Genomic DNA, 25,801 nt, shown 5'->3' on the forward strand with positions numbered 1-25,801 from the left:
GGGACAGCAAAGGGATGCTCAGCTGTCATCTCTTACATCGGCCAGCCATTTCAACCTAATGATAAAAAGAGCAAATTAATGCTTCTATCTGAAGAGAAAGCAGAGCGGGTGTCATGTTGAGGATGACATGGTGTATAAGTACCAAACGAGTCAAAAGTAGCAAGGAGACAATAGCCTGGAGCCATCAGAATATTAATTGAGGTAATAAGGTATTAGAGTTAGTATAGCTGATCTAGCTGCAGATGGATTCGAACAAGATTCCCAAGCGATTGAGATTGCAAAACGGATCACCTACTTCATGTGTGAATAAATAGACAGTAAGTAGCAGGACCGAAGAAAGTCGGCTGGGAGACATTTTGCTTTCTTTCTTTTGGGTCTGTGGAAAAATATAGGCGATATCTTTCACACCATTACCCAATCATGCACACCCTCCATTTCTTTTCCTGAGGTTTCTCATTGCTCTGATTCACTGGGAAGCCATAACACAGAATTCATACACGTTCACAGCATTCTACCTCTTTGAAACAAACTCAGTACTGTTACTGGTGTTTAATGACACAACTGTTTCTTTTACAGGACTGGGACAAGGTGTTCCCGTGGTTGGGCTCATAGTTGAAGGGGGTCCCAATGTGATCTCTATCGTCCTGGAATGTCTGCGAGAAGAGCCACCACTCCCTGTTGTGATCTGTGATGGCAGTGGACGAGCATCTGACATTCTGTCTTTTGCACACAAATATTCCGAAGAAGGGGGGTAAGATCTTTGGGACCATTACAAAGGCTGTGGACAGCTCAGGTCATTGGTGGGGTGATACTACCCAGTTTGCCTCTATGTTGCCAGTAGAGGTGGTTGAAAATTTTGACACAAGCTTTCATTCAAGTTACAAAATTGAATTTTAAAAACAAAAGGATAAAATGTTCACAAAAATGTCCTGTTTTTCAACCAGCTCTCGGTGCCAGTTTGATCCCAGCCCAGATGGCAATGACTAAAAGTTGTTACCACCTGATGGCTGTTTTGGGACCTACTGGCCTAAGTTTGGCTGTCTCATCCCTATCATTGTAAGTGTCACTGTTACACAATCCCTCACCACAAGTGACATTATAATTTACAATTTCTTGGGTGCCTTGGCAGTGAGGCTATGAACTAAGCATTGGTCTACACAACAGAATTATTTCAGTGTCAATAATCCACATTCCTGAATGACGGAGTTATACCAACCTAAGTGCCAGTGTAGATAACACTATGTTGGCAGGATAGCTTCTCCTGCTGACATTGCTACTGCCTCTCACGGAGGTGGATTAACTCAGCTGATGGGAGAAGCTCTCTTCCATCGGCTTAGAGCATCTTCATTAAAACACTACAGTAGCACAGCTACATCAATGCAGCTGTGCCAATGCAGCATTTAAAGTGTAGACCTGCCATAAATGGGGCCAAAGAATGACCCTTCACATCAGGACTGAGGTAAATTGGCAGAGGACCTTTATAAGAAGCTTGTGCTATTGTAGCATGTCACGCCTGTTTGACAGATAAACAGAGAATTTCATTCTCCAGGGGTGTCAAACAACACGAACACCTTCACTGAAGAAAAAATCTGTCTGAGATAGCTACCTTGAAATTAAATCTGGGTGGAGACAAGTCACTGTTATTTTTACTTTGATTCAACTTGTTGAGGTAAAACCTGTACACCCTGCTCAACCTGAGGTTGAACTTGACTTGTTAAACTGAGATAAAAACTAGCCTCGTGTCTTCGCTAAGATTTTACATCAAGATAGCGATCTCAATGTAAAAGATACATTTTTTTTATTATTTTGCAGTGAAGACATAGCCTAAGGCTTGGATTCAACTAGATACTTAGTGCTTATGCATGTGCTTAACTTTAAGCTGACGTCCCTTAAAGTTAAGGATTTGCATAAATATCTTGCTGAATTGGCACCTAAATTCACACACTTAAGTTGGGGTGTTTTTACATGATAAAAACCTAATAATAATAATAATAAATATTTTTAATTCACCAACACATTTCTCAGTTTTCCCTCCTTCAGCATCTTTCTAGTCTCCTCTAGTGTATTCAAATTTAATTGAAAGAACTTATCAGAAATCAGTCTGTTTGATCACTCTCTGCTGCATGGCTGTCTCTTGCAGTATGCATCATCCTATCAGATGATGATGAGATAACTGCATTCAGGCTATAGAAGTTGCTTGATAGGAAGAATCTTTGGAGTCCCTGCTTTCATATTAGAGAGAATAATTTTCTGACGAGCTCTGAATTTATCTACATTTTGTAGCTTCAGCAGTTTTGCTGCTCTGAATGCCTGCTGGTAAGATTTGCCATCTTCTTGAAATAAATGTTTTATGAAGAAACCAGTGAAGATTGGAGGGCTCACATCTCGTGTTACTTTCACAAACCAAATCAAATCATTTAAACATTTTCAACTTTTTTATATATATTTTTCTTTAGACTTCATATTTTTAAATAGTCTGTATGAGCTTCCAGGCTCCTCTTGACAAGAACTCATTTCATAGACCACTTACAAATACAGTACCACCCAGTAGCATAACACAATACACTCATCCCACTCTCCCCAAAATCCCATTCCTTCAGCTTTACAGAAAAACATTTGCAGCATTTTAATGTAAAATGTCCTCTGGAGATCTATGGATACTGAACTCCTTGGTTGCTCCTCACATGGAGGTACAGAACATGTAGCATCATTGGCTATCACCTCTGTGGATGAAAAGATGGTTCAGGCTCCTTGCCATTCAGTTTTTGGTTCCTGTGTTAAGATTTTCAGACATACGGGAACCTATTTTGGTATGGATCTCATGAGATTACTGCTAACTCTTTTCATTAGTCCCATAATCTTATATCATAAAATAGGAAGATCCTGGATAAATTATATGTTCTCAAAACAAAGAAACTGGACTGATGTAAAAAGTTTTGTTGTTTTTTGTTTTAATGATGGAGTATAATTTATATTATTTTTAGGTATTTTCTCTTTTATTTTTCTATTAGGATAATAAGTGAATCCCTCAGGGACCAGCTTGTAGTAACCATTCAAAAAACTTTCAACTATAACCGGCACCAAGCCCATCAGCTGTTTGTCATTCTCATGGAGTGTATGAAAAAGAAGGAACTTGTAAGTGCCATAACATTCATTCACGAATGCCTTAACCTTAGTACAACCCTACCCTTCCTTTCAAATGACATTTACATATTATTACTATTTATCTTTCATTCACAGAGTGCCAGAAATGTATACAGTGATTCACAAATATAAACTAAGGCAAGATCATGCCCAAACTCCCATGTCAAACATGTTCCAGCTTAATGGCAGATTTGGGCCCTAAAATAGACATGATGGGAGGATCAGGTGCAGAAGGTAGTGAAACGATAATTGGAGGAAGGATTCCCAGAAGAAGTGATTTTAATCTTTTTGTCTTGCAGTCTTTTACAATAGACTTGTCTTTTTTAAGTCCTGGGGAAAAAAATTATTTGAAATGTTCTTAAACATCAATGTAATTCCTGATCCAGGCTTGCCATGACAGTATTATCCACGTCATTGAGTCACACTCCTTCAAGTCCCACCAGGGGAGAAACTCACTAGTAAGGAAAAGAAAATTGTCTTGGATTCATAAATGTATTCATCCATCATCAGTCAATAGTGCTTGTACTCATGGGATTATAGCCTGTTGTTTTTAGCATGCAAAAGGAACCAATGAATGTTTCCACTTAGTTAATTGCAACTGTGGAATTTTTTTCATATTTTCATCGTATGAATATATCCTCCTTTGTGTCAAGGGATAGATTTCCAGTTACTTCTTTTTGGTTGCAAAGCTGAAGCAGCCACTTCAAACAACATTTTAACAGCTTTGTTTTTAATAGCAGTTTCAACTGGCTAAGTCTAGCTTTTTCATTTTCAGTGTTGTTTTTTCTTTTCTAAATGCTGGTTATTTTTAGAGGTGGGAGTGGGGCTGAAATACCAAACCCCTCTCTCCTAACTATCTGCAGTAACCAGGTGTGCCACGCTTTTAGTATGAAATTTAGGACAATTGCCTTATCTCCGCTATGCCTGATTTTGTCCCTAGTGAAGCAATGCCACATCTCCATGAAATAGACTGAGGGGAGGTAACTAGGCAGAGCATTAGTTGGAAAGAGGTGGAGCTCTACTCTTGAGGGAAGAGAACATCTCCTATCCCTTTATGACAGGTTTCAGAGTAGCAGCCGTGTTACTCTGTATCCGCAAAAAGAAAAGGAGTAGTTGTGGCACCTAGAGACTAACAAATTTATTTGAGCATAAGCTTTCGTGAGCTACAGCTCACTTCATCGGATGCATCCCACAGATCACAAAAGCTTATGCTCAAATAAATTTGTTAGTCTCTAAGGTGCCACAAGTCCTCCTTATCCCTTTAAGATGAGTGTCTATATTTCTCTCCTCTATTTCTTCTTCCAAAATGCTTCCCTCTTCTTAGGACTAAGTCTGCCAATCCCTGTCTGCCAAGGGAATGTTGGACCCAATTCCCTATTCCAGGATCCTTTGAACCCGGAATAGGGAATAAGAGGGAACAGAGGATGGTCTGAAGAGAGGCCCTAAAGGGCAGAAGATCCCTTTTTATTTGTTGGGACTTTTTAGTTAGGATTTCTTGGCTGTGATTCGGCCGGAGGGTTAAGAAACACATCTGGAACTGATTAGAGTGTGAGCTGAAACCCACCTCGGGCAGGGAAAATGGGGCAAGGAGCAGCTAGAAGTGGAATACTAGGCCAGCACAAGGCAGCCACACACCACAACAGTCTGATCTCTGTGAACAAGTTGACCCAGATCCTCCAAGATATTTAGATGCCTAACTCTCATTGAAATCATTTAAATCCATGGGAATTAGGCACTTAAATACCTTTGAGAAGTAGGACCATAGTTCCCCCTCATAACATGGTACTGTCCACTGACCAGTGTCCGGGGTGGGGGGGAAGAAAGAAGGTTATTCATGTTTGTTTTTTCCCAGGTAGTTATGTGATATCTGCAGCAGTTTGCATTTCCAGAATGGGATCTGATTCTTGCAGATTAGACTTGGGTTAAAATATCTTTGTTCATTTAAATATTAAAGCTTATGTTTAAGACCAAGTTCAGCCACATTTACACTGCAATAAAGGGAGTACTCATGGATTCCAGCTCCTGCTCCTTACTCATGCATACTCCACTGACTCTCAGTGACAGTTTTGACTGAATAAGATCCACGTTAAGGACTTCTGAATTTGGTCCAATGAATGTGTGAAGCTAGTAAGAGATTCCATTGGGTCAGTTCTTCCCTCAGTTCTGCTAATGCTGGCCTCATTGTAATCAACAGGAGCCGCACCTGTGTAAATGAGCAGTGTATCTCTGTCCATCTTAAACTGATGTCTGTACCATGTTATATGGTTCGCATCAGAAGGCCACAATTTCAGGCCTGATTGCAGGTAAAAATGTATGGAACCCCACCCAACACCATTAATATGAACCAGCATCCAAAGACTCCATCAGGAAATGTTCTCAAATCCTCAAGTCACATATATGCTAGTCTGGAAGGCATTATCTTTTATTATAAAATCTGACTTCAGCAGTCAAAGCATCAATCAAAGGATGACTTTTCATAGCCTTTTGCTGCCAAAACAAAATTTAAATAAGTTACAGAATAAGCATTCAGCAATAGGGTAAATAATGGGAGTTATGAGACCAATTTTATCAGCTTAAATATTAATCCTGATGTCCCACTTTGGGGATAAAGAGCAGCAAACAGAACATTTAGAAATCCAGTTAATCAAATTTTCTCCATCAAATCAACTCAGTCTCGGCAGCCTCCAACTCTTTCCCCTTCTTCTGTCATTCTCTGTAAAGTATAAAAAAGAAGCTGATAAAGAGCTAGGAATCATAAAATAGAGATAGAATGAATTTTAGAGACTTTAGCTATTTTCTAGTCCTGTGATGAGCTGGGTATTAGTATTTAAATATCTGATATTTTTCTCCAGATCCAAACTTTAGGTAAAAGTCTTGGCTAATGTATGATGTTCACAACACCACTGAATATTGTATATACTCAGTAACAGCAGTGTTAATGTGAACCCATCTTCTGGCATCCCAGAGCACAAACAATCTCTTCAATGGGCTGCATTGATGGGTCCTGGCTGGGTCAAAAAGCTAAGGTGTGCACAAAAAACCCAACTATTCCACACCCCTGATCTCCAAAGCCACTCTCAGCTCCAGCTGAGGAGCGTGGCAGGGCAGGCTGGCTGTGGGTTTGGAGGGGAGACAGTATTAGGATGGACACCTCTGACCCACACTCACCATGTTGTGTGGGGGGGGGGGGGGCTTTTGGAGAGGTGCTTATCTGCTGACCTTTTGTGGAATTTGGCCATTTGTTATTAAACAACCATGGTTTTGGCACAAGGTGCAGGCTCTTCATTCTAATAGTTACCTCAGTTGGCCAGGAGGCACTAACATCAATTCACACAAATTTCAAGATAAGAATTAAGTCCTTCAATGCCAGTCTGTAATTCCCTGCCTGTTTAGTGTCATAGTAGCCTCCTGTTTTTCCAAATGTTCTTTTCCTTGACTTCTAATAATTTCCTTTTGGAGGTACATCATAAGGTGACATCATTCCTAGTGTTGAACTCCCATTGGTACTCTGGGGAGTTCAGCATTTGCACCAAGGAAAAATGATGCCATTTCAAATTTACCTCCATTCCTTAGATTTTTATGTTTATTAGTTCTCAGACCCTAGTTTCCTAAATAAAGGCCCAGTCCTGTGATTCTTATGCAATTTTTACTCAATCTTACTCAAAGGACCTGAACAGAAACTGAAGTAAGGTTCCAAGGATTGTGACATAATGGCCAATGTTGGTATGGTGGGTCCCACACTTTTCTTGGCAGGGGGGCTAGGATGCCACCCTTACCCCTGCTCTTGGGGCACCAAGGGACCCGCTAGTGGCCCAGGAAGGTGGTAGAGGAGGGATGCAGAGAAGGGGTCTGGGTTTGCTCCTCACTCTGAGCCCCAGCCCCACTCAACCCCTGCAGATTTCTTATCATCTTCTTCCTTGGGTAGCATTATCCTCAGTCCTGACACTGGGGGAGGGAGTCTCCCCTGCTCTGCTAGGGCAGGGTCTCCCTTCCTCCGATTCTCTGGTCTTTCAATTCTCAGCAACACACCTCCAAATTCCAGACCTCTCTCCTCCTCACTCCACCTTGTCTGCCTGAAGCAGGGGTTTTTTATTAGGTTCCTGGCAGGGCCTTAATCGGCTACAGGTGCTCCAATTAACCTGTAGTAACCTTCCCTAGTCTACAGGACCAGGACCCTATTGTGCTTGTACATTGTACATACACATAAGAAGAAAGATGGCCCCTGCCCCAGGGAGCTTACAGTCTAGTAGATGCTCTGTTTGAGTTGGGCGAATTGCTACTTTCTCTGTGCTTCAATTCCCATCTGCAAAATGGGAACAATAGTAGTTCCTTTCCTCCCACCCTGCGTCTGCCTGTCTATTTAGATGCAATCTCCTTGGGACAGGGACTGTTCTTATTACATTTGTGTATAGCACCTAGAACAATGGGACCCCGATCTTGTTTGAGTCCTCTAGGTGCTATTCTAATAATTATATAATACTAATTCTAATAATTCATAATAATCACTAATGCCCAAAGTTATTTACCAGATTATTCTTCTGATCTAGTTATTTTTATCTTTATCAATCATAAAGAGACATAAATAGTGCATCCTCCCCACAGCATATATCAGAAGGCCAATATGCATATATTAAAACTCACTCAAGTACTCAAAAGCGAACATCTTTAGATATTCTGGGATAACATAAAAATGATACAGAGTAAAGAACATTACAGGTGTAAGGTACTATAGTTCTCAGAATCAGTGAGGTATACTTAGGATACCTTCATTGAAAGCTAGATATTTATGTCCATTTTACTCTCCAGTTCTCTGCCACAGAAGTTGTATTTTCTAACTGAGTAGGACCATTTATTAATTCTTGAAGCAGTGACTATAAGGAAGTCAGTGTTCCTGTGTTCCTTCATCACACTTTTTTTTTTCAAATCCAGATCAAGTTTGCATAGAATGTAAGTATCAGATTTTTTTTTATTGTAACTGTGTTTAATAAATATATTGTAAATCCCATTGTGCTTTCTAGGTTTAGCCCTGCAAGATGCTGTGCACTTTGGCCTGATCCAGCAAAGCACTTAAGCATATGTTTAACTTCAAGCATCTAAATAGTCCCACGGACTTTAGTGGACTACTCTTGGACTTAAGTGCCTGGCTGGATCAAGGCCAAAATGCTCAGTATCTGGCAGGTTTGAGCCATTCTTTCTAATGCCAATCAGAACCCAGAAGGACAGTTGCAAATATGAAAAATAATGAGGCAAAAAATTAAATAGGCCTTTTTTCCCAAACTTTTTCAATGAGATTCTGGTTTAAGTTCAGATGGTTCTTGTTTTAGCCACCTGTCCCTTTGAAAAAGGGCTGTGAACAACTGCCTTGGCAGTGCTTGTGGAACACAGGTCGTGTTCTCTTTGTGCGCGTGCAAGGGCACAATGCACCACCAAATAAAGTGAGGATGGTCCGGGAAGCAGAGTGTGCTTGGTGTGAAGTGGGGTAGCAAACGGTACCATCCAAAGGATAGGAATACTTGTGGCACCTTAGAGACTAACAAATTTATTAGAGCATAAGCTTTCGTGAGCTACTTCATCGGATTGCATTTATACTCTCCACTCATATGCTTTGGGCAGGAATGTGCTGCCAGAGGCAAATGCTTCCTGCAGCTCTCCACCACCCCCAACATAGGTCACTGACTGTATGTGCAAGTCACACCCATACCTACAGTTGGTGAAAGAGGGTGTTTTGAGAGGCGAAACACAGGAAGCAGGTTTGCAGAAAAATGTCTGAAAGAACTTGCTTTGTTAAAGCACTATTTTCCTTTTAACTCAGTAGATTTGATTTAGTAGAGAGAGTTGAACAGGGCCTTGCCTAATCAAGTTTTTGGAATTAAAAAATGCCAGATCACAGGAGGCTTTACCTGCCTGAGTAAAAACTCAGACAGTAAACTCATTAAGCAGAGTGGTCTCAAGGATTCAGATAAGACTGGCCAGAGCAGCGTGGTGATTTGTTTGCCTGAGCCAAGGCTTCTACCTCGAATGATTCTTTGGTCACTTTGCTTATTTCCTGTAATGGATGTAACTTTTCCTATGCCTCTTCCCCCTGCTAAATCAATGTCACTGTACCAAACACATTTTTTCATCTGTACCAAAATTGATACAAGTATTGAAAGTTGAAAAAATTGCCATGCCAAAAGGTGGACACAAGCTTTATACAGTAAAAGGATGCTTTTGGATGGGAGATGTGTTTGGCAACACTTTGTCTGTTATATGTGGAATTACCATAATTTAAACATCATGTCAGATGCCGTAGATTATCAGATTATCCTGTGTTTGAATCCCATATTACATTATTTTTCTTCCAGCCTTTTTTTAATGAAGAACTTTACTTCAGTTATCGTTTATTAAAAGCAGACTATTTTTGTAGTTTTCTAGGCACTAATAAGCAACTAAACCAATATCAATATGAATATTCAGTTTTGTGCACAAGAGAGTTGCCTCCAAGGTTTATCTAGGATTGTACTTTTTGCCAATGCATTACTTAACTTGCATCTCAACTGTGTGACTGTTAAATTCAGTCAAGAATGCCATAATGGTTATTTCAGGTATTAGCGAGCAATTCATAATACTGTAAATACTAGAGATGGTTGGAAACTATATAAAATTGGCACAGCAATTTTGTCCAGTGTTTTATGTCAAAATCTGTCAGTGAAAAACTTTCATCAACATTTAAAATTTTTATTTTTTGTTTTGTTTTTAGTAGTTGTATAGTCAGTCAAAGAACAGGACAAAGATATGAAGTTTTCACCCCTTTTTGTTTGTCAAATTAGAAATTTCAATGAAAAATGTAATTGAAATAGCAATTTTGAAAAAATTCAAACAATATAGAAACATATGCAATTTATCTCTCTCTTTCTCTCTCTCTCTTTCACTTAAGCTATGTTCTACGTGGCAATTGAACAACAAAACTTTTGTCTTTCAGAGGTGTTAAACAACCTTCAACCCCTGAAAAGACAAAAGTTTTGCCACGACCAAGTGCCCAGTGTTGAACAGTGCATTGTCGCAGGCAGGAGCGCTCTCCTGCCAACAATGCAAACGCTGCTCCTTGGGGGTGGAAGCTTTTTCTCTGCAGGAGAGCTGACAAACAGTGCTATACAGCAGCACTGCTATCACGACACAGCCTTGTCACTAAAGCTTGTGTAGTGCAGACATAGCCTTATCTCTTCTTTCTTTTGATCTAAGTTATGTTCATGAGTTAATGTGTGTTTGATTTGCCTCTCTCCTATAGATAACTGTGTTCCGTATGGGTTCTGAGGGACAACAGGACATTGAGATGTCTATTTTCAACTGCTCTACTTAAAGGGTGAGTTTTTACACAGGCAACAAATAAGGATGAACAACCCACTTGAAGGAAAAAAAACCCCAAAAAACAATTGCTATGTGTGGGTCATTCTAAATACCAAAACTTTTGATCTGTTCTGTTCCTATCCTGTTCATGATTAGTAACCTCAAGCGTTTGGTGTTTGGGGTTCAGGTCTGATAAGATATGAGCCCAATATATAAGGTCGAGATCTGAACTTTTCCATAGCATTACCCTGACGTTTCCAGAGCTTCCTTCTTTTCACTTGGGCCAGGAAATACCAGAAGAACAACCTTTCTCATTTTTGTTTGCATTGTTGTTGTAGCCGTGATGTCTCCAGTATATTAGAACGACAAGGTGGGTGATTGGTAATATCTTTTATTGAACCAACTTTTCCTGGTGAAAAGACAAGCTTTTCAAGCTACGCAGAGCTCTTCTTCAGGTCTTGCAAAGGTACTCTGAGCGTCACAGCTAAATACAAGGTGGAACAGATTGTTTAGCATAAGTACAGGTTTCAGAGTAGCGCCGTGTTAAAAAGAAAAAGGAGTACTTGTGGCACCTTAGAGGACTAACAAATTTTATTTGAGCATAATTCGGTTTTTCCACCGAATGCATCTGATGAAGTGAGCTGTAGCTCACGAAAGCTTATGCTCAAATAAATTCGTTAGTCTCTAAGGTGCCATAAGTACTCCTTTTCTTTTTAGCATAAGTAGTTACACACTATTCTAAGGGACTCTTCAAGGTGAAGTGGCCCATTACCACCACTGCAGTCAGAGGACAAAAAAGGGGGTTAGTGGGTTACAGATTGTTGTAATAAACCATAAATCTGGTGTCTTTATTAAGATCATGATTTTTAGTGTCTAGGAAAGTTATGAATTTAAGCTCCCAGGCTCGTCTTTTGAAAGTGTGTGCAGGTTTCCTTTGCAGATGAGGACTGAGAGGCCAGATACAGTGATTGCTTTGTGAAAAGTGTTCAGCCAAGCCTAGAGGTGGTGTGGTGTTATCATTTCTTTGTGTGAGTTCATTCAAGAGCATAGTGATCGTCCTTTTTTACCCACATAGTTGTTGTTATTGGGGGCATTTAGTGCACTGAATGAGGTACATCATCTGTTGCGATAGACATGTGTAGGGCTTATGGATCTCGAAAGGTGTGTTGTGGGGGATGTTGATCTTTGTAGCTGTGGAGATATGTCTGCAGGTTTTGCATCTGTTGTTGGGTATGTCTTCACTACCAAGGTTAAAACGCTGCTGCGGCACCCAGCACTGGGAACGAGAGCTCTTTCCATAGCTGTAAAAAAAACCCCACCCCCATGAGGGGAGTAGCTACCAGCGCTGGGAGTGTGAAAAAACACCCCCCCTGAGCAATGCTAGTTTCAAAAGTGCTGTAAAGTGGCAGTGTAGACAGTGCACCAGCACTGGTAGCTACCCCCCTTGGGGGTGTGAGTTCTTTTACAGCGCTGGGAGAGCTTTAGGGGAGAGCCAGGGCAGTGTTTTAAGTTGGTATGTGAAGACATATCCTTAGGCAGGGCCAGCTCCAGGCCCCAGCATTCCAAGTAGGTGCTTGGGACGGCAGTAGTTAGAAAGGGGCGGCAGTTCCTCCATCCGTGGCGGCAAATCGGTAGCAGCTTCTCCCTTTTGCCATCCGTGGCTGGCAGTTTTTTTTTCACTGCTTGGGGTGGTAGAACCTGTAGAGCCGGCCCTGCACTTAAGCTATATCTACACTACGCAGCTTTTACGCGACATGGCCTTGCTGCTAGAAGGGACACAGTGTAGCCGCTGTTCGCTGGCAGGAGAGAGCTCGGCCTGCTGACAGAAAACTTCCCCCCCCAAAGGAGCTGGTGCTGCTCCACACCAGCCACTTGTCGTCGACAAAACTTTTGTCTCTGGGGGGGTGTGTGTGGTGTATTTTTAACACCTCTCTGAATGACAAAAGTTTTGTCTTTCACTTGTCTTTTTTGTCTTTCACCTGACCCTGCGGGGCCTGCTGGCAGCCTTAGGCTTTCTCTACACTGGCATTTTCATCATTTAAAATTTTTGTCACTCACGGGTGTGAAAAAAACCACACCCTTCCCCAAACGACCAAAAAGTTTTTAATGACGAAAAGCACCAGTGTGCACAGTGATTCATTGGCGGGAGCTGCTCTCCTGTGACGAAGTTACGCTCCTCTTGGAGGGGGTTTTATTTTGTCACAGGGAGAGAGCCGGCGACAAAGAGCGGCTACATTGCTTACCTTACAACGGCCACAGTTGCAGGGCACAGCATGCCATGGTAAAGTGCGCAATGTAGACATAGCCTTAAAAGCTTGTCTCTTTCACCAACAGATGCTGATCCAATAAAAGATATTACTCTCCAACCTGTTTCTCTGAGCTGTCTCATGGTGTTTCAATACATCAATTCCAGTCCTGGCCAATGTATGCAAAATGTAAAATGGGGAGAGGGAAAAAGTTAACCAGATTTTTTAAACCTCAAAAAAAAATTTAGTTCAAGGATTGGGGGTAAGGCTTGTAGTCACTTCTAAATGTAATTGGTTTGTTGTCCAATAAGCTCTCCTGACCCTCCCAACCAATCTAAACCCCCTTACCTTTGTGACTGAGTCTGTCTTTGTTGGAACAACTGCTATTATCAATTTTATGCACTTTGGAAGTGATACTAGTTGATTATAAAAGAGACTTTAAGTGAAAGATTAGGGAAAAGAAGTATGGGTTAAGGAATCACCCAGACCTGTGTTCTAGAGCATCTGTCAAAACTGCTGATTATACTCTCATGGAAGGGCAGGGGAGCAGTATTAGGGAATAAAGTCAGCAGGGTTTAGAGAAGGAAGAAGCCTTTCAGAGGAGCTGCTTAAGCTCTGATAAACGTCCTAGACTGTTAGCAAGGAGTTGGGATTTATTATGGCAGTGGCAGTAGCCCCTGAAACTAGTTTAGCCCCACAAAACTTGCAAAAAATATACCCAAAGTTCAACATAGCAATGAAATAAAATCCCATTTCCCATCATCTCCTCAGTAATTATCTGTACATTTACATAAGTCCTAACAACAGTGTTTGATTTAACAACTTGTTTGGGTGTGGGGTGTAAATCAGATGGGTGATAATGAGGACGGAAGATGATATGGCAATGCGGAATGAGCTGGATTCACTCAACTGGCTGGATTGAGGGATCCAGCCAATTCCCCTCTGCTGTGTCATTTCCAGACATTCTAACACTTGAGTTTGGTTTTGTTGTTGGTTTTTTAAAATAAATCTTTGTAAAGAAAGTTAATATTGGTTGGGACTGTTAGCTGGATTCCCAAAGCACACTCCTCAGCCATAATGCTCTTATCACGAAGATTTTTGTTTGTGAGCTAATCTGAACCTTTTGAGATTATTCTATCACTTCTGACAATTATTCTTTAACATTCAAATTACACTAAGGTTGTTTAAACAACATTTACAGAGGAATGATATTGTGTCACTAATGTGGATAAATGAGACAAGACCAATACCCTTGCCTAAAATAATTAAGGGACTAAGTCTATTTCTGTGAACTGCAAGGAACAAGGGAGAATGTTACTACTCCCAATTTTGAAAAGATTATTGGGCTGATTCCTCAATGGTGTAAAAAAATCATAGCGCCATTCATTTCAACATAACTGCTCACCTTTAAACCAGCTGAAGATCTGATCTAATCCCCAGAGAATCAAATGACAGGGGTGTCCACTCATTTACATGAAATGTGAAATGCCAAATACTTTTGTTTGCTTTAGGAACCAACGCATCTGCACCAGATCAACTGAGCTTGGCTATTTGGCCTGGCAACCGTCTGTGGACATTGCACGCAGCCCAAATCTTTGTCTTTGGACATCACTGGCCGGTAAAGCTGCTTTTCATAGACCGATTATTTAGCAAATAATTTTAAATAAGTGGCAAATATCCCTTCCTTTGATTTTCTTGGCAATGACAGTAATGTTGAATTCTTTTGGTATGCATGATGGCCTAATCTGGGATATTCCATAATGACAATTCATTATAAAATATTACTAGACTAACCTTTTCCAAAAAGCTAATAACGACAAAACTTGTGTGCTTTTGAAATGAAAGTAGCCGCATATAAATTCAGCAAATGAATTTATTCAAGTTTCCCTTGAGGCAAATAATGGAAATCATATGGGGCCTGATTTATGCTGAGTGCATATCATACTAGAAATTTAAATCGACCTATGTTAGGGCATCACTGATATAAGCCCCTAAACCTCTCGTGGTTCATGTACACACTGCCATCCTTCTGTTGGTGTTGTGTGTCCACACTAGGAGTGCTCTCCATTGACTTAAGAGGGGCAGTGTGGGGGTCTGAGAAACCTGGGCTCTCAGCTCATGTGCAACTCCCTGCAGGAAGCCCGGCTGCCCCTCCCCCCCCCCCGCCCCAGCACTCGGCTCCCTGCTCCCCACCATCAGGAGCCAGTGCCCCAGCTCCCAGCAGGGAGCTCTGGCGCCCGAGACCCGGGCGGGCTCCTGGCCTCTCAGCGGGGAGCAGGAACCTTGGTGCAACTGGGCTCCGCACAGGCAGCCAGGAGCTTCCAGATTGCAGCTGGGCTCCCCATTGGGAGCTGGGAGCCTCCAGGCAGCAGCAGGCTCCAAGCTGGGTGGGCCCCAGCCTAGCTGGGAGCAAAGAGCCCAGAGGGGAAGCCAGGCTTTAGTTGAAGCCCCCTCACCCACCAGGGGTGATAGCTCAGCTTTCATCATGGAGCTGTGAAATTGACAAGATGACAGCCAGCAGCCAATGTAAGTAACTCAGGGTCTACACAGATACTAATCATTACACCAGTGTAAACCCTATGCCTATCATGGAGGTGGAGTATATGTCAGGGCTGTCTACATTACCCGCTGGATCGACGGGCAGCGATTGATTCAGCGGGGGTTGATGTATCCATCTAGTGTAGATAAATCGACCACCAAGCATTCTCCCATTGACTCCAGTACTCCAACCGGAGCGAGAAGTGGAAGCGGAGTCGATGGGGGAGTGTCAGCCGTCGACTCACCCACAGTGAAGACACCGCGGTTACGTAGAATCTAAGTACGTCGACCTTCAGGTATGTATTCACGTAGCTGAAGTCTGTGTAACTTTAGAGCATTTTCCTTCTCCCCTTCCCCCTCCCCCCAACAGCAGGAGCGAGGCTGTATTGTGTACACTGACATAATAGATCAACGGTAAGCTGCCTTCCATCGACCTAATGCTGTAGTGTAGACCAAGCACCAGGCCTCGTCAGAATCAGTCATCACACCCATAGTGAATATTCTAGTAATACTACTTAGACCTCAGGTGCCTAACTGGTGAGTGTAAGCAGTGGGTTAGATGTCTAGCTCTAATAAATTACTCAGTAGGGCTGGAAATTACAAAGGCACCCTGGAGACTCCTTTGAAAATCCCAGTTTGAATTAATGGGACAAAATCATGACCACAAAGAGACCAATGCTGGATATCAGTCCCTTAGTGTGTGAGATGATGCCCAAATAAATCTAGGGGTGAGATTTTCAGAAGTGCCTAAGGCATTGGAATGAGACTTGTGCTCCTAAATCATTTTTAAAGTGTGATACTGTGCCACTGAAGTTAATGGTAAAGCTCCGATTGATTTCAATGGGGGAAGATCAGACACTTCAGTGCTTTTGAAAATTTTACCCCTAGAGTCATTCATGTAAACTAATATCCTTGTTTTAAGCCAGTTTGGTGACTCAATATGCTGGTGCATTTTGCTTTATTACATGAACCATCTGGTATCAAATTATTACAAAGTGTTCTGAGGAACCAGAATTAAATAGGCCATACGAATTAAGTAAGGTTCTTTTTTTTTAATTAGATGTCATCCTTGATATGACGTACAGTAAATGGTCAGTAAACTACTTTACATCCACACTATGTATTTCATAGAGGTTATTTCATTAGAACCTCAGTCATTAAAAATTTAACCAACAATCCTTCCTGTACCTGGTATTTTATTCCTTCCCTGCAGAGCAAATGTGATGTTTCCAATATTCACAGTCCATTAAAAACATTTTTATAAAGAGGATGTAGGGATCCTAAACAATATAAGCCTTACTAGAAATCAATTTATTGGAGGAAATGTTCCAATCTCCACATTATTGTGTTTGGATTCAAAAATACCACAGGCAAACAAAAACCTACCGCTGTTTGTCCAGTTTCATCTTTGTACTCTTCAACTCTTTGTGGAAATTACATGAGCCAATTACAATTCATTGTCATTTCAAATTCATGAAGACTGTCCTTGATGTAGTGTTTGCTGTGAGTTTACAGATCCGTTTCTGTACTGACTTGTAAATGCTTTCATGGCAGGATAGTGTGAGAGGACTTTGTGCAAAAAAGAAAGCTTTGTTAAGCAAGTATTTATGGCCTTGATCCTGCAGTTCTCTGCACACTGAACCAATTTGTTGTGGTCTAGCATAAATATTTGTGTAACTTATGTATGAGGACAAGTTAAGTGCTAGGTGCAGCAGTCCAAACTGAGGGGAAGTAGTCTCAAAAATTGTCAGCCAAAACTTTTTTTTAATGAAAAATGCACATTTGGTGACATTGAAGCATTTTGTGAATTCAAGTTGGTTTCACCAAATTGTTGGTTTAAGAAAAAAATGAACAATTTGAAAAAATGGATTTTTTTAGTTTGAAATTATTTTGTTTCAAAATTTTCTTTAATATTTTTAAAATTTCAAATGTTAAATGGTCGAAGCCTAAATGACATGTTTTGTTCATCTGGAATGAATTTTTTTCAATGTTTTGAAATTGCTGATTCACTGAAAATTCGCTATTGCCCAATTTAGCATCAAGCGTTCCCAAGAGCACAGGTTTAAAATGGAGAAGGGTGTAGTGGAGAATAGGCACATTTGAGGAGACATGAACATAAGCACGACTTAGCATGTAAATGCACCACTTAGGTGCAATCTTCCCTCTCTGGCCTTAGCCCATCCGACTATATAGAGGTCAGATGATGGCCATGTGGCAATTCTTATTAACACTGGTTCCTTCTGTGCCTTGTCTGCTTATTGCTTTTACTTTGACATTCCACTATATACTTACATATGTTTAAAAGTGGAAAGAAGGTAAAGTGCAAGGCGCATACTCAGCATCTTGCCATACCTCTCAGTCGTACCTTACTTTGAAACATCCACTTGAGTCCCAGACTTAACTACTTACTACAAAAATATGGTGTTGTCCCACTTTGAAATGTTGTTGCTCATATCAGAATAAAGAATCATGCACATGGTTATGGAATAGGTTATTTGCACTCAGGGAATGAATCCCTGCATGAATTTGTTGAGTATGGTGTTCTCATTTTGGATCTTTTCACATGTTATGTCCCAATTTGGGCCTGGGTGTTTTGAGAGATTTGCCACTACAGATAAAGATTGTGTAATAGGCGTTGCCTTTTCAACTGTGAATTCTCTGCCTATTCTGTTTTCTTTATATGTTACTCTCTGCTCCTGAGTAAGTCATAAGCAGCTGGGATCAAATCTGGGATGTTTAGATCTTAAAGCATGAGCCTTACGCTGCCTAAGGTGGAAGACCCAGCTCTGTTAGCTAAGGCTGTATGAGGCTCATCAATCTCTATATGTGGCCCAACCACTGCTAGAGGGGAATAGCATGCCACACTGAGTGAGGGTAGGTACACACAGCATCACTGTAAAAGAGAGTGGTAGTATTAAGAAAAGGAGTACTTGTGGCACCTTAGAGACTAACACATTTATTTGAGCATAAGTTTTCATGAGCCTGCATCCGATGAAGTGAGCTGTAGCTCACAAAAGTTTATGCTCAAATAAATTTGTTAGTCTCTAAGGTGACACAAGTACTCCTTTCTTTTTACAGATACAGACTAACACGGCTGCTACTCTGAAACATGTTAGTAATAAGATTCAATAGAACATTCTATTGATGTACAATCCTCCAATTGCCAATACAATTGACTGTATGATCTTAATATTTGTGCATTATTAATTTAGCCTATAGGAAGCCTTACAGTGACTGATGGCACAGCATCTGAGAAGGAAAAGAAATCTCCAGCAGCTCAAACTAAAGCAGTCAGAGGGAAAGGAAAGGGGAAAAAAAAGGGAGGGAAATGAAAGAAGAGCCAGAAGAATGAAACAGATCCACGGAAGCTTGAACTACTAAACTGGGTTAGATGAAAGTGGCATCTTTCTTCCAGTTGCTGCCTACATTCTTTATCTCGTTTGACTCCTCCCTCTAATCTGTTCTTCTCAGTTTACATGTGCACACACCCAGCCTACCCCAAAGATAATTCAAAGAATGAGTTACCTTCTACAAGGCCCTAGAAGTGATGAAAATAGACACATTAACCCAACATGGAATGAAAGGAATAAAGTTCTTGTGAGGGACATATAGATGCCTTGAATATTTTGAGGCATGGGAGACCCTTTTATGTAGGGCTGTCAAGTGATTTAAAAAAATTAATCGTGATTAATTGCACGATTAAAAAAATTTATTGTAATTAATAGTGCAATTAATAGCGCTGTTAAACAAGAATAAAATACCATTTATTTAAATATTTTTGGATGTTTTCCACATCTTCAAATATATTGATTTAAATTACAACACAGAATACAATGTGTCCTGTGCTCACTTTATATTTATTTTTGATTACAAATATTTGCACTATAAAAAAGGAAAAAGTATTTTTCAATTCACCTAATACAAGTACTGTAGTGCAATCTCTTTATCATGAAAGATGAACTTACAATGTAGAATTATGTACAAAAAACCCCTGCATTCAAAAATAAACAGTGTTAAAACTTTAGAGCCTACAAGTCCACTCAGTCCTACTTGAGTCAATTGCTCAGACAAACAAGTTGTTTACAATTTGCAGGAGATAATGCTGCTCACTTCTTGTTTACAATGTCATCTGAAAGTGAGAACAGGCATTCGCATGGCACTGTTGTAGCCGGCATCGCAAGACATTTACATGCCAGATGCGCTAAAGCTTCATATGTCCCTTCATGCTTCAATCACCATTCCATAGGACATGCATCCATGCTGATGACGGTTCTGCTCAATCGTTCCAAAGCAAAGCAGACCGACGCATGTTAATTTTCATCATCTGAGTCAGATGCCACCAGCAGAAGATTGATTTTCTTTTTTGGTTGTTCGGGTTCTGTAGTTTCCGCATCTGAGTGGTGCTTTATTAAGACTTCTGAAAGCATGGTCCACACTTCGTCCCTCTCAGATTTTGAATGACATTTCAGATTCTTAAACCTTGGGTCGAGCGCGCTGCAGTTATCTTTAGAAATCTCACATTGGTACCTCTTTGTGTTTTGTCAAATCTGCCGTGAAAGTGTTCTTAAAACAAACATGACCTGGGTCATAATCTGAGACTGCTAGAACATGAACTATATGGCAGAATGTGGGTAAAACAGAACAGGAGGATGTTAGAAGAAAAAAAGGAGCAGTTGACCCAGAGGCAGATATGAGTACAGGCTTCTTTATTGCGATATTTATTCCCCTTGACCCAATTGTCAAGTAAGTACTGGATTATTACATCCACACTCTTTTTATTTAAGTAATATGTAAATGCCTGCATCCATTACAACATCCCAAGAACCCTTATTTGTAATAGAACACTCATACTGTTAGTATGCCCACCCCTCTCCCATTGTTTGCAGCATTAAATATGTCATACAAGCATTTTTTACCTTGAAAATACATTTCTTTGCAACAATCTGTTTGCCATAAATCTCCCTCAATTTGCAGTTCTCAGGGGAGAGAGGAAGGGTTCATGACCCAGGGCTCGCTATGGAGCTGGGAAAGGAGGGAAGGAGGGGATAACACTTCTTTACCCAAAAGGTATCCTTTAGATCCCCACATTTTTTATGCAGCTGCAATACTTATCAATTCTTAACAAGGAGAAGGGAGGGGAAAAGGGTAACACTTTATTTATTAAGCGAAGGAATAGTGCGTGCCTGTGCCTACTCCTGATACCATGCCAGCACACCAGCGGTTTTCAATGTCTTTACTTAACCCTTACATATCCGAACAGAGACATACAATTCTCCCCCAAGGAGTTCAGTACAAATTGATTAACACATTATTTTTTTAACAAGCATCCTCAGCATGGAAGCATGTCCTCTGGAATGGTGGATGAAGCATGAAGGGGCATACGAATGTTTAGATATCTGGCACATAAATACCTTTCAATGCTAGTTATAAAAGTGCCATGCAAACACCTGTTCTCACTTTCAGGTGACTAATTGTAAATAAGAATCATGCAGCAGTATTCCCGTAAAGTATAACAAACTTTGTGTGTCTTAGCAATTGGCTGAACAAGAAGTAGGACTGAGTGGACTTGTAGGCGCTAAATTTTACATTGTTTTTTTTTTGAGTGCCATTATGTAACAAAAAAATTTACATTTGTAAGTTATGCTTTCACGATAAAGAGAATGCACTACAATACTTGTATGAGGTGAATTGAAAAATACTATTAATTGTGTTATCATTTTTATAGTGCAAATGTTTGTAATCAAAAATAATATAAAGTGAGCACTGTACACTTCATAGTCTGTGTTTCAATTACAATCTTATTGTAATTGAAATAAAAATATTTGAAAAACATAGAAAACATCCAAAAATACTTAATAAATTTCAATTGGTATTCTATTGTTTAACAGTGCGATTAATCATGATTAATTTTTTAAATTGTGATTAACTCAAAAAAATTAATCACATGAGTTAACTGTGATTAATCAACAGCCCTACTTTTATGTATTTTATAAGTGTCTTCATAATTATAGGTAGATTGCATAGAAATATGTATAACTAAGGTCACACAAGCATTTCCATTTTAAGTGGTAATTTTCTGTTGCTATTAATACTTCTGCATTTTCCAATCTTTTTCCTTCCTGACTGAAATTTGGCTGGTTTGTTTTCAGTTCAGGAGTGAATTGTTTTGGAAGGTTTCAACCAAAGGTTCCATATTTGGGAACAGAAATGTATACTTTTTCCATTACAAAAAGTATTCCTCTGAATGTTTCTAGCTCATCAGTGATTGGTGGGGGAGACTTAACTTTTTATAGAAAGACAGTTCTTGTGTTTTGAATTTCCTATCCGTTTATTTTAATTTTTTTTAAGTTGAATATTCTGTTGGATTGTTCCCATGTTTGGCCATATTAAGAGAAGCTGAGCAATATTCCAGCAACAACTTGGGGATTTCTTTTCAGAAGATCGGAGAGAATGCATATTGCCACTTCCCTCTATTTGAGGCAACAGCTTGTCAATTGAATGGAAGCAGCCTATGTGGGTGTTATGGTACAAAACACTCTTTATGTTAGTGCAGTTCATTCTTTTTAAATTTAACTTGTTCCCATCACGCATAGCAAGCAAGCCCACCTCTTTGTATAATGTATCATTTCACTTGGTTTAGCTGTAAGATACCAAATAAAAGTACTGAAAGTTACAATCATTCTCCTAAAGGTTTCATTTACTGCTCTCATTACTTCAACATAAGGACACCTCCAAAAAAACCAAAACCACAACATCTAAACTATACATGGAACACCTATTAGGGACATTTTCATTTTTCAGAATTACATTTGACATGTAGATGACTGAACATGGCTTACTTGTGGCACCTTAGAGACTAACAAATTTGTTGGTCTCTAAGGTGCCACAAGTACTCCTTTTCTTTTTGCAAATACAGACTAACACGGCTTGCTACTCTGAAACCTGAACATGGCTTGAAATTCACATGTGAATTCTTTTATTAAACAACCAAAAAACTACATTTTAGCAGTTGCTGGCACAGCATCTCTGACTTACTCGCCCCAGGTTTGCATTGTGTTCTCTCTCCTCAACTCTCAGGTGAATTCCCTGGAACAGGCTATGCTGGACGCCCTGGTACTGGATCGAGTTGATTTTGTGAAACTCTTGATTGAAAATGGAGTGAACATGCAACGCTTCCTCACTATTCCTCGACTAGAAGAGCTTTATAATACTGTGAGTGAGCTGTGCTGCTGATATAAACTGCAGCATCTCTCACGATTGACATCTTTTCCTTTCTCCCTTCCCCCACCCCCCAATAACTGGCACAGAAATTGTCCAATTGGTGGTTTCATTTTATACTTCAGCAATTGCAGGGGAAAAAAACTGGGCACACTGACAGTCCACGAAAAGTGCATATCACTAGAGGGAGTTACTGTAATAACTCATGGCTTCATAATACTTTTAAGATACACAGAGTATCTTGACTAAGCCTAGAGCAGCTTTTAGATGATCTTATGGTTTATCATATAAATATAGTGAAGTATTTTTAAAATGCATATTAAGAACTTTTCAATAACTAGTATTGCCATTAAAACCATAATATCAGCCAATAACTGTGGCTTTTACTGGCATATTCTTAACTTCCTCACTGATGTGTGACACAATCTTGTTGACCCTCAGTTTAGTTTTCATTTCTTTATCCTTTATTGTTGTAATAATAAAATGTTTTATATAGAAACCTCTCATCCATAAATCCCAAAGCACTTTACACCTGGCACTGAGTATCATTATTCCCACTTACAGATGGAGAAACCAAGGCACAGAGGCAAAGTGACTTGCCCAAGGTCACCCAGCAGGCCAGTGGCAGAACCAGGAATAAACCCAGTTCTCCTGAATCCCAGTCCAGTGCATTATCCACTAGGTCATGCTGTCTGTTTTTATAACACATAGGCTGCTGGGACTAGAGTCTCCTTTGCACAAACCCTAACAGAACACCCTAGTAGATCCTTACTCTGGGGGAATTCTGCACCACTGTGCATGTGCAGAATTCATGTGCTGCACAGAATTTTCTTCCACAAAATACATTCATGCTGGAAAGGTGCTGCAGTTACTCCTTTCACCCACAAGGGGCCGCTGTGGCACCAGAACACAGAGGAGGAGCTCCTGGGCAGGACCAGCCCCAGTTAGGAAAGAGAAAGAAGTTGCCTTCCTCACAGCACCCTGCTCATGGGGGCAGTCAGGAGGCATGGGATATGGGGGCACAGACAGCATGGGCACCTGGGGCTACCAGGGGTCACAGGACTGGGGTTCAGAAGGGCTAGTGGGGGTGATAGACTGGGGCAGGTGCTGAATGGGAGTGGGGGTGCAGAGACACATGGGGACAGGAGGTGGCTAAATGGGGGTAGAGGAACACATGGGGATGGGGAAGGGGGCTGAGGAGGTTCAGGGACACATGGGGACAGGGCAGATGTGCCTGACTAAATGAGAGAGACTATGGGTCAGCCAGGGTCTGCATGGTGGTGGCTCCCTAACAAACCCTTCCTCCTCCCAAAAACCTGTTACATTGTTCTCCCACCCACACCCAACTACCCTCCAAGTTCACACCAGGCTCCTTCCCAGCAGTTATTTTCCCTCTCCCTCTACTCCTCCACTATCCCTGGCTTCCCCAAGCTTTTTTCACTGCTTTTGAGGGGTGCAGGAAATACGTTTCCATATTGTAGTTTAAATTAATTATTACTAGAGTTCTGTATTAATATACCTACTAAGGAATCTACTTGTCAAAAAACATTTCTTGAATCTTTTTTGTTGTCTGTTTTGTTGTAGACATAGTTGATAATAGATATTTGAAATAAATTACAAAATAATTGAAACTAGCATGATTATATTGTGTTATTTTTACAAATAAAATATGCAGAAGTTTGCAGAATTGTAAAATATTGGCACAGAATATTTAATTTTTGATGCAAAATTCCCCCGGAGTAGATTCTGCAGAGGCACAGAGCTGCCATCAACTACTCCCACATCATCTCTCCCTGCTGTTAGTTTGGGAGGTGTGGCCAAAGGTAAAGGGTCAGTGCCAAGGCATCCTGGCACATTGTGATTCCCAGGTGGGGATTACAGCACCTTGTAGCTGTTGGCAGCCAGTGCAAGTTAAGGCAACCTGAAGGTTCCTGTGATGTATATCTGAGGACTGGACCATTGCACAGGGTTCCTAGGTGATAGCAGCACAAAGGTGCCTGTAAACTCTATTAGTGACTTGTTACTTTTTGGCCAGTTATGCCTCACATCTTTGTGTCCATGAAGAAAAACAGTACATACTGATGTTATGTTCTGATAATGAACAAATAATAGTTCTGGGAATTCACATCCAAATTTCTAATACTTTGCAGAAACTATACCTTTTTTTTTTAAATCAAAGGGAAGAATTAAAGATCTAACAAAATATGAATGGTCTCTCTTTCAGAGATTGGGTCCACCAAATACACTGCATTGCTAGTCAGGGATGTGAAAAAGGTAAGTTTTTTATATATTTCCAGACATTGGGATTTTATTTTCATGATTATTTTAATTGTACAATCAATGGGGGAAGTGAACATAATGTAGATGGAAAATAAAACTTTGAAATGAAATTATAGTTTTTAAGGAGAGGGAAGTTAAATCACTAATAGTGTAAGACCAAGCTGGATGAGCAAGCATCTTAGAGAGTTGATTAAGAAGAAGCAGAAAGCATACAGGGAGTGGAAGATGGGAGGGATCAGCAGGAAAGCTACCTAATTGAGGTCAGAACATGTAGGGATAAAGTGAGACAGGCTAAAGGTCGAGTAGAGTGGACCTTGCAAGGGAATTAAAACCAATAGTAAAAGGTTCTATAGCCATATCAATAAGAAGAAAACTAAGAAAGAAGAAGTGGGGCCGCTAAACACTGAGGATGGAGTGGAGGTTAAGGATAATCTAGGCATGGCCCAATATCTAAACAAATACTTTGCCTCAGTCTTTAATAAGGCTAAAGAGAATCTTAGGATAATGGTAGCATGACAAATGGGAATGAGGATACGGAGGTAGATATTACCATATCTGAGGTAGAAGCAAAACTCAAACAGTTTAATGGGACTAAATCGGGGGGCCCAGATAATCTTCATCCAAGAATCTTAAAGGAATTGGCACCTGAAATTGCAAACCCATTAGCAAGAATTTTTAATGAATCTGTAAACTCAGGAGTTGTACCGTATGATTGGAGAATTGCTAATATAGTTCCTATTTTTAAGAAAGGAAAAAAAAGTGATCCGGGTAACTACAGGCCTGTTAGTTTGACATCTGTAGTATGCAAGGTCCTGGAACAAATTTTGAAGGAGAAAATAGTAAGGACATTGAAGTCAATGGTAAATGGGACAAATACAACATGGTTTTACAAAAGGTAGATCATGCCAAACCAACCTGATCTCCTTTTTTGAGGAAGTAACAGATTTTTTTAGACAAAGGAAACGCAGTGGATCTAATTTACCTAGATTTCAGTAAGGCGTTTGATACCGTGCCACATGGGGAATTATTAGTTAAATGGAAAAGATGGG

General features: G+C 40.4%; 1 protein-coding gene across 1 annotated transcript in view; it reads left to right on the forward strand.

Moving 5' to 3' along the window:
* The window catches only part of TRPM1 (transient receptor potential cation channel subfamily M member 1), a 135,191-nt gene that overhangs the window by 70,685 nt on the left and 38,705 nt on the right, over positions 1 to 25,801 (forward strand). The window contains 9 exon segments of the mRNA XM_043494683.1: positions 577 to 751; positions 3,012 to 3,135; positions 10,412 to 10,472; positions 11,214 to 11,225; positions 14,228 to 14,334; positions 18,467 to 18,640; positions 22,332 to 22,466; positions 24,697 to 24,721; positions 24,724 to 24,746. Of these exon segments, the coding sequence (XP_043350618.1) occupies positions 577 to 751; positions 3,012 to 3,135; positions 10,412 to 10,472; positions 11,214 to 11,225; positions 14,228 to 14,334; positions 18,467 to 18,640; positions 22,332 to 22,466; positions 24,697 to 24,721; positions 24,724 to 24,746 (836 nt within the window).

This window comes from Dermochelys coriacea, chromosome 10 (genome assembly GCF_009764565.3).
Source record: "Dermochelys coriacea isolate rDerCor1 chromosome 10, rDerCor1.pri.v4, whole genome shotgun sequence".
NCBI classification, from domain to species: Eukaryota; Metazoa; Chordata; order Testudines; family Dermochelyidae; genus Dermochelys; species Dermochelys coriacea.